Below are 16558 nucleotides of genomic sequence, written 5' to 3'. Positions count from 1 at the left end.
CTGGATATCTAAGGAGGAAGAGACAGACAGACATAGAGGCATATTTGAACTCTTGTCACGTATCTCTTGGACTTCATGCTACAGATGAGGCATGTTTAGACTGTGCCTTGGGAGATTGCATGGAGATTGGCCTCCTCCCTGTGCTGGGTTGATTATTCATTCGTCGACTCTGGCATTTGTTGTTTATTCATGAGTTGAGTCACTGGTCTTGAATTTAAGCACTGGCCTAGAGGGTAGGGATAAAGATACTGTACTGTGTGCGTGTGTGCGATGCTACTTCGTGCAGACACACTCTAAGGCTCTGGTTCCCTCGCTGCGTGTTGCACTGTACTAGGAGAAGTGGAGGTGTGAGACGACAGGCAGAGACAGACATGGCAGAATGACGAGGCTGGAATATAGGGACCAGAAATGCAGGGAGATAACTGGACATTCATTTTGGGTAAGAATGGATTGTAGAATTGTGTATAGTAGATATATGATAGTCCTACTCCGTTTCAAATAGTCCAGAAAGTTATGCCAATTTCAGTCTCTGTAAGAGGTACTTAATCTTAAAGGTCCAATTCAGCCATTTCTGTCTCAATATCAAATCATTTTTTGGTGACAATTAAGTTCCTTGTTGTGATTGTTTTCTACAAAAATTGTCAAAAAGAAACAAAAATTGCTTCTTAGCAAAGAGCAATTTCTCAAGCTACATTTTTCGAGGACTGTCTGAGTATGGACGGGAAAACTGACAACTAGTTGTTTTTGGCAGAGAAGTTTGGAACTCTCTTTTTTTATTGATCTATTAACTAATTTACCGCCTGTGTCACGACTTCCGCCGAAGTCGGTCCCTTTCCTTGTTCGGGCGGTGTTTGGCGGTCGACGTCACTGACCTTCTAGCCATCATTGATCCATTTTTCATTTTCCATTGGTTTTGTCTTGTCTTCCTTCACACCTGGTTCCAATCCTATCAATTACATGTTGTGTATTTAACCCTCTGTTTCCCCTCATGTTTTGTCTGAGATTGTTTTATTGTATGTGTCATGTGTTGGTGTGCGACAGGTTTTGTACCCACTTATGTTATTTGTTTGTATATTTTGGTTTTTGGAGTTGTATGAGCACTTTTTAAGTTTGTTTTCCTGCGCCGGACTTTCCTGCCGCCGGCACGCACCCATTTCAGCCTGGTGGTGTCAAAACAGGCTGAGATTACAGGCGGTCTTTTCAAACAGCTCTTACACTAAAATGGCATCATCATTTTCACAGTATTATTCCAACCTCATTGTGTGGAAATATATATAAAACACAGCAGAATGACGTTTTTGACTAGACTGGGCCTTTAACAGTTGCTGTACTGTTTAAGTATACTGTTCCAAGTCATTTCAGTCGGCTCCAGTCTCTTTGGTCTGAATATGGAGGAAGAGCAATTAAGTTTGCTTCCTTCCTGAGTTCATGTTTTAATAGGCTGGTATCAAGGCAGGTTACAGATCTAATGACGCAGAATCTTCATGATTTGTGTTTCCTGAGAGAAAGGGGCTATTTTCCCTGCTGTAAAGGTAGATATCAGCCATTCTCTGTTGTACTTTGTAACATAATAAGTGAGGATGAAGTGTAGACAGAGGTAGTTGCCAGGTTCCTCACTATTCATTGGCTATAATATGAGTTACTGTATGTCTGTTGATGATAGTGTATTGATTTAGACAGAGGATTCATTTAGTCAGAGGACTCATTTGGCCAAAGGACTCATTTAGCCAGAGGACTCATTTAGACAGAGGAGTAATTTACAAAGAGGATTAATTTACACAGAGGAGTAATTTAGCCAGTACTAATTTAGCCAGAGCAGAGCCAGTATCAGAGGAAAGGGGACTTGACAGATCAGTGATCAACAGAAAGGGATCCATCTGCATTGGCCATGAGGACCATTTGAGATGTGAATGAATATTAGCCTTCAAAGAGCGTTCTGCTACTCAATAATAGATGAAAAGCTCAACCTTGATCCACAGGACCACAGGTCTGGGCCTCTGTTCTGCCACTGGATAGTATAGCCAGTCTGGAACTCTATGAATACACACAGATGGACAAACACAAACACAGACACACACAAACACAGACACAGACAAACACAAACACAGAAACACACAAACACAGATACACACAGACACATACAGACACAGACAGACAGACACACACAAACACAGACAGACACACACAAACACACACACACACACACACACACACTGCTTGTTGATTTTGTGTGCTCGGAACTTGACTGTGTGTGTGCGTCGTCTGTGTGTGGGACTGTGTTTGATCTGTTCTTCACACATCTCTCTCCTCTGGTTTGTCGTCAGGTTTGAAAAAACGTACCAGGAAGGCCTTTGGGATACGGAAGAAAGAGAAGGGAGACAAGGACAATGACTCCACGTAAGTATACCCGTCAAACTTACACTTGCCTGCACACATACGCAGATACACATACACAGCAGTCATCCACATATGATTCCACTGGCTGTGGATGTTCTATCGAGGGAGTTGAGGTTCTATTGACCATGAACGCTCCACCTCTACAGTTTGAGACGTAATGTCCGCTCATGCGATGACAGTTGCCTTGGCAGCTGTAGGCTGTGCCCATGCCTCTGTGAAACTAACTGTAGCTGAGGCTCAGCACTGTGATCAATCACTACCTTGCCCAGGTCTTTTCTCTAATTCTGTTTGGGACGTATCGATTCACCTCACAGGGTTGAATGTGCATGATAACTTTTCATTTTGATTCATGACTCCTGAGAACTGATAGGTGTGTGTGTGTGTGTGCGTGCGTGCGTGCGTGCCCGCCTGCTGCCCGTCCGTCCGTCTGGGTGTATGTATATGTGTGTGGGTGAAGTTTTCCCTGAGAAAGCCCCTATAGACTGTGGTATTCCAGTGAGCTGCTTTGCTAATTGGCAGTGCACTTCAGTTTGAATATAAACTATTTTATTATATGGCAAGTGGATTTCAAGATCCTTACTTTCTCTTTGTCCCTGTCTCCATCCCTCCTTCCTTCCTTCCTTTTTTCTTTCTCTTGCTCATTTTTTCCTCAGGGGGTCCCCTGACAGAGATGGGGGTGTAAGTATCCCAAAATCGTTCATGTTTTATCTAATGGATTAATCATACAACTTGTTCAGCTGAGAAATAGTCCATAATATCTTAGTTTGTTACCTTTTCAATAAAGAAGTTTGTCATTGCTGGAAGGAGGAAGACATAACTGGCTATTTACAAGCTTGATTTAATAGTGTCATTTTAAGACTCTCAGTCCTTTAGGAGAATCGGCACTGTAACATTAGTGTCCCTTTTAATAGACTCTAGACTCTAGAATCAAATGAAATGAGTCTATTGAATAACTTGTTAACTGTTACATGATTTTATTCTATTTGTGTTCTCTGTGTTGTTGACCGTCATCATTCAGGATCCCCAGCAGAATGAATCGGTATTGAACACTATGCAGTCCACTCTAGCGTAGGATAGTTACTCTACTACCAGACTCCACTAGAGCTTAATGCACCTAGTTGCCCTATAGGTAGCATCGCCATCAAGTAGCGATAGCCAATCACTCAATAGTATAGAAGTGCATGAGTTGCGTAAACATGATTCTGATTGGTGGAATTCATTGTGATGTCATGTTGTTCTGTTTTCAGTCCCAGAAGAAGGCCAATGGAGCAGCTGTCAATGGGTTCTCTGGAGAGATCGACTGGGACAGATATGTAAGGAACCAGCATTCTACCCTTTGAACAAGCTCATATAGCACATGATACAAAACAATCCATATATGTTATAGAGAATAGATATTCTTCTGACTGTTTTACTGTCGTTTCTTAACATTCTGGGGGTATGTCAATGTAGCATCAGGGTTGCGCTCAATTCAATCAATTCAGAAACTGAATTGACAGAATTTAAATGGATTAAGCCCAACAAATACAGTATGTAAATAAAGCAAAAATCATTATTCTACCCTTGTAACAAGCACATAGCACATGATGTTCAGTTAAGTTCCTGAATTGAAATGGAATTGAGCCCAGCCCTGATTAGCATGGTGTAAATATGGTGTGTCTGTTGCTCTGTCTGTTTCAGAACACCCCTACAGTGGACGATGAAGGTTACAGTCTCAGGCCAGATGAGGAGGAGGGGCCAGGATCAGATATCCTTTGTATCTACTATACACCCTAATAGAGCTAGACATGAATTACATCACACTACAGTTTGAACTTGTTTCTGTCGGTATGTCTGTATTAGTGAATGACTGTCTGACTAGATCAGAAACATTTTGTATCCAGCCCACCACAGAACTAGTCTGGCAAACAGCTAACTGTGAATCACGACAGCCAGGCCATCACAGAACAGCCTAGCAGAACAGCCACCGTCAAGCATCATCTCATCTCAACTCAATAACAAACCGACAAGACTACCGGGGAAAATCTGAGCATCACTTCAACTCAACAACAGCTAATGGCACACTTCCTGGAATTACTATGTAATGATTAGTCTGATATTTATGGAACCTACTGTTCTGTGAGGAGATTGTACAGTCTCCTGGTTGTATGCTGTAGTATATGCTATTTGACAGAGATTTAGATATATAAACACTCTCTGGGGTAAAGTTTATCCTAGGTACAGATCAGATCAGCTTCCCCTCCCCCAATTCTAACCTTAACCATTAGTGTGGAAAATACTAAACTGACCCCAGATCAGCATCTAGGGGCAACTTCAACCTACTCCTATCACCTATGACCTTCAGCATTGAAACAATTGCTGTCCTTAACGGCGACCCACCCGGCCCCAAACCCCCCAAAGAGCACTTCTTCTCCTCCAGCGAGTCAGAGGGAGAGGAGGACCACCGGAAAAAGTTTAAGATCAAGATCAAACCGTTACCAGCGGAAAGTGCCAGCTGTTTGGCCCCGTCAGTAGATGAACTCAAAGCCTCCATAGGCAACATAGCTCTGTCTCCCTCTCCTCTGGTAAGTACCTCCCCCCGCCTTCACTGCTCTGTCCTCACTGGGGTCATGATGTCACTTCCTCTTCATGTTACTGTGTTGTTATGAAGTAGAACAATAGAACTGTTTTCTAGAATGTGTTTGAACTGTTGTATCTGTTTGACTGTTTTGTTGCTTATTAGGGAAGTTCTTTCCACAGCTCACAACACATTTCTTTCTGTTTATGTCTTTTTGTTGTTCTCTGTCTCACTGCATGTTGTTTACGTTTCTTTTCTCCTCATTACCAAATGCATATGCCTGTCTGGGAGTGAATGATAGTATCTCAGAGCCAATCGATCCATATCCCTGGAATGACAATTAGCTAGAGAGACATGGGTTAGTTTACCCTCTACTACACAACTGCTGATGGTAGGGAGGTTGGGGAGAGAGGAGAGGTGGTGGCTGGCAGGTCTTTAGCCTTCTGGTGTGACCTCAGTGGACTGACTACGAATTACTCGAGTGGAGTATAAGGCAGATGTCTCTGAACAGCCCTCAGAAACCAATTACAGTTATCCCATTGCCAACAGTGGGGTGTTTGAGTCTCCTTCACAGGGCTGGCTCGAGGCATAAGCAACATAAGCGGTCGCTTAGGGCCCCAGCTCTGTAGAGGGCCCCGAACCCTCCCCCAAAATATGTTTATTTATTTTGTATTTTTAGTAACTCAGTTGGGGTCTCAACTTACTGTTGAGCGTTAGAATAGTAGAATGGTGCAAGTTTTAAACTTGGTTGTGCATCAGCAATTTCTCTATTGTTATGTCAAGACACTTGACATCCATGACAGCTAACAATTTTTAAATTGGTAAATTGGTCTAGCCAGCTATCTAAAATTGTAGTAATCATGGCTGAATACCGACTGGTCATGCAGGGCACGTGCCCAGGGTCCCTGACCTCTGGGGGCCCCCCATTGACATTTTTTCAACCAAATCTCTCTTAGAGCCCCCAAAAGACTAGAGCCGGTCCTGCTCAGCCACTTTGAACTGGAGAGAGAGTTTAGCTGATCTAAGGTCAGATTCCCACACCACAATAACAATGACAACCCATGAGATTCAAACACTCAAATGAAATGCTTCACTTAACCTCAAAATAGCAGTGATGAGAGGGGAGTGGGAGGGACAGCAGTTGAAGGAGTTTCTCTTTGGGATGCCCACCCCCTTCCTCCTCCACCCTACTGTACCTCTAACTTTCTAGTTGGCACAGTTAGCTCCAGTGTCAACACTGGTGTAAATAATTCAGCCTGGAAAGTGGGCATTCACAGTGAGGTTCTGTCCTGTACATACGCAAGGACTGTCTCTGGTCATAAGAGAACCTTTTCGACTCAATAATTCATCCATCCGCTGGCTGTCGAGCCGGTAGCTAGCCACTAGTTCCCTTACCAGGAACAGTGAGCAGGTGTTTGGTTGTCTTAAGGTGTACCTGGCTCTCTCTGTGTGTAGAGGGATTTGACAATAGAGATCAGAATACAATGGCTGTGTGGTTTTATTGTCACATACCCCCAGATAGGTGCAATGAATTGGGTTGCTTTACAGAGTCAGCTATAGTGGTACAGCGCCCCCTGCAGCAAATTAGGGTTAAATGCCTTGCTCAAGGGCACACCGTCAGATTGTTCACCTTGTTGGCTCGGGTGTTCGAATCAGCGAGCTTTAGCTTACTGGCCCAACGCTCTACCCACTAGACTACCTGCCGCCTAACACTAACACCTAAGTGTGATGCCTGAAGTTCATATTCTGTTAACTCATACGCAAAATCCAGGCTGTATCACAACCGGCCGTGATTGGGAGTCCCATAGGGCAGCGCACAATTGGCCCAGCGTCGTCCAGATTTGGTCGGTTTAGGCTGTCATTTGGCCGGTGTATGCTGTCATTTAGCCGGTGTATGCTGTCATTAGGCCGGTGTAGGCTGTCATTAGGCCGGTGTAGGCTGTCATTTGGCCGGTGTAGGCTGTCATTTGGCCGGTGTAAGCTGTCATTTGGCCGGTGTATGCTGTCATTAGGCCGGTGTAGGCTGTCATTTGGCCGGTGTAGGCTGTCATTAGGCCGGTGTAGGCTGTCATTTGGCCGGTGTAGGCTGTCATTTGGCCGGTGTAGGCTGTCATTTGGCCGGTGTAGGCTGTCATTGTAAATAAGAATTTGTTCTTAACTGACTTGCTGTTGGTGACTCATCCTATACTTGTATTTGTAGCCAAAGCATGAATTGGAGAGAAACATAAAAATAAAAACACCTCAAACTTGTATCTTATTAAACAGACCGTTTAAAAAATGCTTGCTATTTCCTCATAGAGGATGATATCCTCTTGAGGAGGATGAGTTGGCCAATCAGCAGTCTACTCACAATAATATTTTGATTGACCGGTGTACGCCCACACTATTCTGTTGTCGGGGTAAGCCCACACTATTCTGTTGTCGGGGTAAGCCCACAGCACAGAAAAGCTGCTTTTTAACATAATTAATCACAATTTTTTGCAAGGAAAATTATTTCACTCGTAATTAATTATAGGTCATAATATCATAGAAATCTGGAAACACTGGGCAGTTACTTTAATGTAGAGATTTATCCCCAAGCCAGGATTCCAACTCCCACGTCTGAGTAGAAGCAGTGTCAACTCTGTCCTGTTCTCTCCAGATTAAGTCTATGCCAATTAGCCTCTCCCCTATTTAAAACCTCACCAGTCTGTCCAGAGTGCTGAAACTTCTGCTTTTTTTTCTCAGTCATGAATTAAACACGAGTCACATGATCGCACCTCTCTATGTCAAATGTGTGCTTACCCAGGTAGTCCTGGAAACAGTTTGACCATGAAATCGGCTGAGGGGAGCTGGGATAGGGCGCAAAGGTTAACAGGCTAAACCGAACAACAAGAGGTTCTTTCCACATTTCTTTCACTACCCCTCGCTTTCTCTTGCTCCCTCGTTCTCTCTCTTTCTCTCTCTCCTGCATTCTCTCGCTCTCATTCTCCCTTGACCTCTCTCTCTCCCTTCCTCTTTCTCTCCCTTGACCTCTATCTCTCTGTATTAAAGTTGAATGTGTTGTTGTTGGAGGGTGATGGCTGTTGAGAATACAGAAGGAGAGACGGAGGAAGACAATGTGTGAGAGCAGATGAACCTCCCATAGGCCTTTTCACAGTACAGTAGATGTATCAGTGGAGTTTCCTTGTGCTCATCAACTATCCCTGAAGCCATGGAGTTTGATTAGACTATTGATTAAACATAGTCACTCATCAGATCTAAGTTGCGTGTCAATATACTGTAGATAGATGAACGGATGGGTGTGCTTACGTGTGTGTGTGTGTGTGTGTGTGTGTGTGTGCGCTTACGTGTGTGTGGAAACTGAAATGGAGACATATTGGTAGATGGGGGATACTTGTGTTCTCACCTCAGATGTTCTCATTTGGCAGAGAAGAAACCTATTGACATGATATATGTTTGTTTAGTCAGTCAATATTCACCTCCATATTACCCACCGTCATTTCTGCTCATAGCTTTGTATGTGATTGTAGGTTATCTCCACTGACATAGTATCCCCTCTACCCCCTCCTCTGTCTTTCTGTCCTGCCCCCTCCCTTTGTCCTTCTCTACCCTTTTCCCCTTTTTTCTACCCTCTCTTTTTCTTCCTCTCCCTTATGTATGATGCTATCTTCTGTAGAGGAGTAGTCCGGTAAGCCTGTTCTTGTCATATTGTCTGTTTCTTTCTTGTGTACGATCTTTCTCTGTGCTCTTTCCTGTCTGTCTGTCTGGCTGTCCCTCTGTCCCTCTGTTAGCATGAATTGCCCTCTTGTTCCATGTCAGTTTTCTCCCTTCAGGTTTGTGATTCAGCGTACTAACTTTTCTCTCTAAGGACTATGTTATTGAATGTCAGGTGGGTGTCCATTGGATTCATTGTAATAGAGTAAGAGAAATATGCAATAGCAATACAACACACTCAGGTGTAGAGGTGAACCAGGATTTGTGGAGAACAGGTTGATCTGAGTGAGTACCGATGGGCGTAGGATTTAACACTGCTGTTCAGTGACCTTCGCTAAGATGTAAATCTGTCTGCTTGGAGACTGAATGGGGAATAAATTAAGGGAGGGAGAGATGATAGGAGACAACAGAAGGAAGAGACGGGAGAAAGACATGGCTCTGCAAGATGCAGCTGAATGAAGCCACAGCAGGTCCACAGAGTAGCAGAGAGGATCAGCTATTATGGACAGTGGATGACTGTGATTTCTCTCTCAACATACACATACAGACCAACACATGATCTTGCAGGCACACACATGCACGCATCACTACAACAATACTGTATCTCTCCTGTTGGGAGTGTAACTGATGTGTTGGGAGTCTAACAGTGTTCTGTTGGGAGTGTAGCAGTGTTCTGTTGGGAGTCTAGCAGTGTTCTGTTGGGAGTCTAGCAGTGTTCTGTTGGGAGTCTAGCAGTGTTCTGTTGGGAGTCTAAATGACTTAAATGTAAATGAGTCTAACAGTGTTCTGTTGGGAGTCTAACAGTGTTCTGTTGGGAGTGTAGCAGTGTTCTGTTGGGAGTGTAGCAGTGTTCTGTTGGGAGTGTAGCAGTGTTCTGTTGGGAGTCTAGCAGTGTTCTGTTGGGAGTCTAGCAGTGTTCTGTTGGGAGTCTAGCAGTGTTCGGTTGGGAGTCTAGCAGTGTTCTGTTGGGAGTGTAGCAGTGTTCTGTTGGGAGTCTAACAGTGTTCTGTTGGGAGTCTAACAGTGTTCTGTTGGGAGTCTAACAGTGTTCTGTTGGGAGTCTAACAGTGTTCTGTTGGGAGTCTAACAGTGTTCTGTTGGGAGTCTAACAGTGTTCTGTTGGGCGTGTAGCAGTGTTCTGTTGGGAGTCTAACAGTGCTCTGTTGGGAGTGTAACAGTGTTCTGTTGGGCGTGTAGCAGTGTTCTGTTGGGAGTGTAGCAGTGTTCTGTTGGGAGTGTAGCAGTGTTCTGTTGGGAGTGTAGCAGTGTTCTGTTGGGAGTCTAGCAGTGTTCTGTTGGGAGTCTAGCAGTGTTCTGTTGGGAGTCTAGCAGTGTTCTGTTGGGCGTGTAGCAGTGTTCTGTTGGGCGTGTAGCAGTGTTCTGTTGGGCGTGTAGCAGTGTTCTGTTGGGCGTGTAGCAGTGTTCTGTTGGGCGTGTAACAGTGCTCTGTTGGGAGTGTAACAGTGCTCTGTTGGGAGTCTAACAGTGTTGTGTTGGGAGTGTAACAGTGTTGTGTTGGGAGTGTAACAGTGTTGTGTTGGGAGTGTAACAGTGTTGTGTTGGGAGTGTCATGGTTGTGTTGGGAGTGTATCAGTGTTGTGTTGGGAGTGTATCAGTGTTGTGTTGGGAGTGTCATGGTTCTGTTGGGAGTGTCATGGTTCTGTTGGGAGTGTCATGGTTGTGTTGGGAGTGTCATGGTTGTGTTGGGAGTGTCATGGTTCTGTTGGGAGTGTATCAGTGTTCTGTTGGGAGTGTGTCATGGTTGTGTTGTGGGAGTGTCATGGTTGTGTTGGGAGTGTCATGGTTGTGTTGGGAGTGTATCAGTGTTGTGTTGGGAGCAGAGTATGTGAGTGGAGCATAGCTGCAGCAGAGGGAGGAAGCGCTAACTTCACCAGCTCAGGGCATGCCTGGCCCAGCATGCATTTGTAGTCTACTTGTGTGCTGCTACAGCTCCTTACTGTAGCTACTGTCATAGAGTTCACTAAAAAATTCCATAAATAAACTGGTAAAACACACAGGTGCTAAATCAAGGTGACTTACAAAGATGAGGTCCAAGAGCAAGAGAGGGAGTGTGGTGATGTAGAGTCCACAACTAAAGAAGTTAGGGAGTGTGGTGATGTAGTGTCCACAACTAAAGTAGAGAGGGAGTGTGGTTATGTAGAGTCCACAACTAAAGAAGAGGGGGAGTGTGGTGATGTAGTGTCCACAACTAAAGAAGAGAGGGAGTGTGGTGATGTAGTGTCCACAACTAAAGAAGAGAGGGAGTGTGGTGATGTAGTGTCCACAACTAAAGAAGAGAGGGAGTGTGGTGATGTAGAGTCCACAACTAAAGAAGAGGGGGAGTGTGGTGATGTAGTGTCCACAACTAAAGAAGAGAGGGAGTGTGGTGATGTAGTGTCCACAACTAAAGTAGAGAGGAGTGTGGTGATGTAGTGTCCACAACTAAAGAAGAGAGGGAGTGTGGTGATGTAGAGTCCACAACTAAAGAAGAGAGGGAGTGTGGTGATGTAGTGTCCACAACTAAAGAAGAGAGGGAGTGTGGTGATGTAGTGTCCACAACTAAAGAAGAGAGGGAGTGTGGTGATGTAGTGTCCACAACTAAAGAAGAGAGGGAGTGTGGTGATGTAGTGTCCACAACTAAAGAAGAGAGGGAGTGTGGTGATGTAGTGTCCACAACTAAAAAGTAGAGGGAGTGTGGTGATGTAGTGTCCACAACTAAAGAAGAGGGGGAGTGTGGTGATGTAGTGTCCACAACTAAAGAAGAGAGGGAGTGTGGTGATGTAGTGTCCACAACTAAAGAAGAGGGGGAGTGTGGTGATGTAGAGTCCACAACTAAAGAAGAGGGGGAGTGTGGTGATGTAGTGTCCACAACTAAAGAAGAGAGGGAGTGTGGTGATGTAGAGTCCACAACTAAAGAAGAGGGGAGTGTGGTGATGTAGTGTCCACAACTAAAGAAGAGAGGAGTGTGGTGATGTAGAGTCCACAACTAAAGAAGAGAGGGAGTGTGGTGATGTAGTGTCCACAACTAAAGAAGAGAGGGAGTGTGGTGATGTAGAGTTCACAACTAAAGAATCATTGTGAAAAATGAAGAAAGAAAACATAATAAACATGATGGTGTACTTACTGCATGCACATGCTAAAAGAAAGGAAGGAGCTGTGTAGATTACTAAGTGTCAGTATATACAGTTCAAGTCAGAAGTTTATATACACTAGGTTGGAGTCATTAAAACTTGTTTTTCAACCACTCCAAAAATGTATTGTTAACATACTATAGTTTTGGCAAGTCGGTTAGGACATCTACTTTGTCCATGACACAAGTACATTTTCCAACAATTGTTTACAGACAGATTGTTTCACTTATAATTCACTGTATCACAAATCCAGTGGGTCAGAAGTTTACATACACTAAGTTGACTGTGTCTTTAAACAGCTTGGAAAATTTCAGAAAATTATGCCATGGCTTTAGAAGCTTCTGATAGGCTAATTGAGATCATTTGAGTCAATTGGAGGTGTACCTTTGGATGTATTTCAAGGCCTACCATCAAACTCAGTGCCTCTTTGCTTGACTTCATGGGCAAATCAAAAGAAATCAGCCAAAAGATTGTAGACCTCTGGTTCATCCTTGGGCGCAATTTCCAAATGCCTGAAGGTACCAAGTTTATCTGTACAAACAATAGTGCGCAAGTATAAACACCATGGGACCAGGCAGCTGACAATTTTGGGGGGATGTTCAAGGAGCTTTTCAGTTGTGATTGGGTTATTTGGCCTAATAATCAAAACACTTTTACACCTTTACACTTTTGAATAAGGTGTTATCAATAATGTTATACAACCAGAATCATATAGGAAATAAGGTCCACATCAGGTCTCAATGTTCTGTGGAAACATTAAACCCCTTTGTCTACATCGTTCACAGTCTCAGCTTTAACATTTAGGCCTACCTATAGAAACATTTTTAAACAACTCTGCATCTCTGCCCAGCCTGGCGAGATTGGCCCAAAGGGTGTTACACACCCCCAGTGGCACTCCAAAGGGTGTTACACATCCCCAGTGGCTCTCCAAAGGGTGTTACACACCCCCAGTGGCTCTCCAAAGGGTGTTACACACCCCCAGTGGCTCTCCAAAGGGTGTTACACACCCCCAGTGGCTCTCCAAAGGGTGTTACACATCCCCAGTGGCTCTCCAAAGGGTGTTACACATCCCCAGTGGCTCTCCAAAGGGTGTTACACATCCCCAGTGGCTCTCCAAAGGGTGTTACACATCCCCAGTGGCTCTCCAAAGGGTGTTACACACCCCCAGTGGCTCTCCAAAGGGTGTTACACACCCCCAGTGGCTCTCAAAGGGTGTTACACACCCCAGTGGCTCAAAGGGTGTTACACATCCCCAGTGGCTCTCAAAGGGTGTTACACACCCCCAGTGGCTCTCCAAAGGGTGTTACACACCCCCAGTGGCTCTCCAAAGGGTGTTACACACCCCCAGTGGCTCTCCAAAGGGTGTTACACACCCCCAGTGGCTCTCCAAAGGGTGTTACACACCCCCAGTGGCTCTCCAAAGCGTGTTACACACCCCCAGTGGCTCTCCAAAGCGTGTTACACATCCCCAGTGGCTCTCCAAAGGGTGTTACACACCCCCAGTGGCTCTCCAAAGGGTGTTACACACCCCCAGTGGCTCTCCAAAGGGTGTTACACACCCCCAGTGGCTCTCCAAGTGAGGAGATGATCCACTGCTGACCGGCTCTCCAGGCACCATCGCATGAGCCTGAAGCCACAGACTGGCCAAACTCGTGTTTATAAAAATGAATTCATCATTTTTATTTAAAGGAACTAATAAGTCATTTTTCATTTAATGTTTATTTAATTTGAAGTAAATCCAAGCCTATATGGGCAATTTATAGACTATAATGATTAAATACAACTATTGTGTCGCACTCGCAAATGCTTCACAATGTTTTTCTTTGTAGGCTATAGACTTGAAATAATAATACTATAGCCAAAATAATTCATTTTTGTTATTTCTTAGGCTCCCTGTCTGGCTCCTGACCTATTTACAGTTTATATGCTGTTTAATATGACATGTAGCCAATTTGAAATGATTTGCGCTTCTTACTGTTTATTCAAATACTTTTCATTCAAATCCATATGGTTTGGTTTCAATACTTCACAACTAAATGATAGGTCCAGGTAGTCACACAAAAATGGCTGCTGGTTAAATTGGGACGAATTTAGAGCAGCAGTTTTTTTTCCAGTGAGTGTGGAGCGGTTTTTAATGGAGCGGTTGGAAAGGACATGGAGCGCTGAGCACTGAGCGGGATTTCCAACAGCTCAACTACACTCACATGCTCTGGTTGGGAGTGTCACTGTTGTGTTGGGAGTGTCACTGTGGTTGTGAGTGTAACTGTTGTGTTGGAGAAGTGTCCTTTACTGATTTGTCACTCTCTGACCAGGTGTCTGTTCTCTCTTCCTTTTTGCTGGTCACAGAGACGTAGCCCGGTAAGTGTTCCTCCGTTCCGTTCTGTTTCCCTGGGCTGGGGTAAATAACAAACACTTTTTGTCCCTCTGTGCTTCCTGTAACCTGCTGGGGGAGTGGAGAGGGGTGGGGTTGATTGCTGATGTGTCAGATCAGGAACATATGGCTAAGAAGATACAGGTTTTGTCTTCTAAGTCCCTGGGTGAATCTGTCTTTCTTTGATTCCTTGTGTCCTCTCTCCTTGCCTTCTCTCTTCACCTTCCTCTTGACATTTTGAGGAGTTGGGGAGAGGATGGGAGGAGATGACGCAAGCAATCGAGGAAGGACTTTTGAGATTCACTCCATGTTGACAGATTTACACTTTGATCTGTTAATTCAGACACACCTCAGCTGATCCCCTCCCTCCTTTCTCCTCCCTCTCTTTTCCTTCTTGTCGTTTCTCATTGAGTTATTTCATGCACTGTATCCTGACTAACAAGCATCACTCTCTGTCTTGGTCTCTCTCTTTCTCTCCTTTCCTCCCTCTCTCTCTCTCTCTCTCTCTCTCTCTCTCAATTTAAGGACTTTATTGGCATGATAAACATGTTTAAAATTGCCGAAACAAGTGAAATAGATAAACAAAAGTGAATAAAAAAGAAAAATAACAGTAAACATTACACTCACAAAAGTGAAAAAAGAAAAGACATTTCAAATGTCATATTATGTGCAAATATTTAAAGTACAAAAGGGAAAATAAATGAACATAAATATAGGTTGTATTTACAACAGTGTTTGTTCTTCACTGGTTGCCCTTTTCTTGTGGCAACAGGTCACAAATCTTGCTGCTGTGGTGGCACACTGTGGTATTTCACCCAATAGATATGGAAGTTAATCAAAATTGCATTTTGTTAGACAGACAATAACTAACATGGGATAACTGTCTGTCTGTCTGTCTGGGTTTCTCTCTGTCTGGGTTTCTCTCTGTCTGGGTTTCTCTCTGTCTGGGTTTCTCTCTGTCTGTCTCTACCTCCGGGTTTCTCTCTGTCTGTCTCTACCTCCGGGTTTCTCTCTGTCTGTCTCTACCTCCGGGTTTCTCTCTGTCTGTCTCTACCTCCGGGTTTCTCTCTGTCTGTCTCTACCTCCGGGTTTCTCTCTGTCTGTCTCTACCTCCGGGTTTCTCTCTGTCTGTCTCTACCTCTGGGTTTCTCTCTGTCAAATCGGAGAGCATGTTGTCCGGACCTCTGGCAGTCTCTATGGGGGCTAACCACAGGGTTCAATTCTCAGGCTCAACTCTTTTCTCTGTATATATCAATGATGTCGCTCTTGCTGCGGGCGATTCCCTGATCCACCTCCACTCAGACGACACCATTCTGTATACTTCTGGCCCTTCCTGGGATACTGTGCTAACTAACCTCCAAGCGAGATTCAATGGCATACAACACTCCTTCCGTGGCCTCCAACTGCTCTTAAACACGCATCCGCCCGCCCGACTAACATCACCACCCTGGACGGTTCTATAAACTATAAATACCTAGGTGTCTGACTAGACTGTAAACTCTCCTTCCAGACTCATATTAAACATCTCCAATAAAAAATATAATCTAGAATCGTCTTTCTATTTCGCAACAAAGCCTCCTTAACTCACTCCGCCAAACTTACCCTAGTAAAACTGACTATCCTACCGATCCTCGACTTCGGCGATGTCATTTACAAAATAGCCTCCAACACTCTACTCAACAAATTGGATGCAGTCTATCACAGTGCCATCCGTTTTGTTACCAAATCACCTTATACCACCCACCACTGCGACATGTATGCTCTAGTCGGCCGGCCCTCGCTATATATTCGTCGCCAGACCCACTGGCTCCAGGTCATCTATAAGTCTATGCTAGGTAAAGCTCCGCCTTATCTCAGTTCACTGGTCACGATAACACCCACCCGTAGCACACGTTCCATCAGGTATATCTCACTGATCATCCCCAAAGCCAACACCTCATTTGGTCATCTTCCCTTCCAGTTCTCTGCTGCCATTGACTGGAACGAATTGCAAAAATCGCTGAAGTTGATGACTTTTATTTCCCTCGCCAACTTTAAACATCAACTATCTGAGCAGCTAACCGATCACTGCAGCTGTACTTAGTCCATCTGTAAATAGCCCACCCAATCTACCTTCCTCATCCCCATGTTTTTATTTTATTTACTTTTCTGCTCTTTTGCACACCAGTATCTCTACTTGCACATCATCATCTGCTCATTTATCACTCCAGTGTTATTCTGCTAAATTGTAACTATTCGCTTCTATGGCCTATTTATTGCCTACCTCCTCATGCCTTTTGCACACACTGTATATAGCCTTTCTTCTTTCTATTGTGTCATTGATTTGTTTATTGTTTACTCCATGTGTAACTCTGTGTTTGTGTCACACTGCTATGCTTTATCCTGGCCAGGTCACAGTTGTAAATG

At 44.3% G+C, this 16558-nt stretch overlaps 1 protein-coding gene across 1 annotated transcript in view; it reads left to right on the top strand.

The window, feature by feature from the left end:
* Window positions 1–254: 254 nt before the first annotated feature.
* LOC115127387 (SH3-containing GRB2-like protein 3-interacting protein 1) overlaps window positions 255–16558 on the top strand; it is a 54090-nt gene continuing 37786 nt past the window's right edge. The window contains exons 1-9 of the mRNA XM_065009202.1: window positions 255–439; window positions 2325–2397; window positions 3051–3075; window positions 3416–3436; window positions 3645–3710; window positions 4078–4144; window positions 4777–4961; window positions 8613–8624; window positions 14128–14139. Coding sequence (XP_064865274.1) covers window positions 409–439; window positions 2325–2397; window positions 3051–3075; window positions 3416–3436; window positions 3645–3710; window positions 4078–4144; window positions 4777–4961; window positions 8613–8624; window positions 14128–14139 — 492 coding nt within the window. The 5' untranslated portion in view covers window positions 255–408. The remainder of the gene's footprint in view (window positions 440–2324; window positions 2398–3050; window positions 3076–3415; window positions 3437–3644; window positions 3711–4077; window positions 4145–4776; window positions 4962–8612; window positions 8625–14127; window positions 14140–16558) is intronic.

This window comes from Oncorhynchus nerka, linkage group LG24, assembly GCF_034236695.1.
Source record: "Oncorhynchus nerka isolate Pitt River linkage group LG24, Oner_Uvic_2.0, whole genome shotgun sequence".
Lineage (NCBI taxonomy): Eukaryota > Metazoa > Chordata > Actinopteri > Salmoniformes > Salmonidae > Oncorhynchus > Oncorhynchus nerka.
This window is presented reverse-complemented; position numbering and strand designations above follow the sequence as displayed.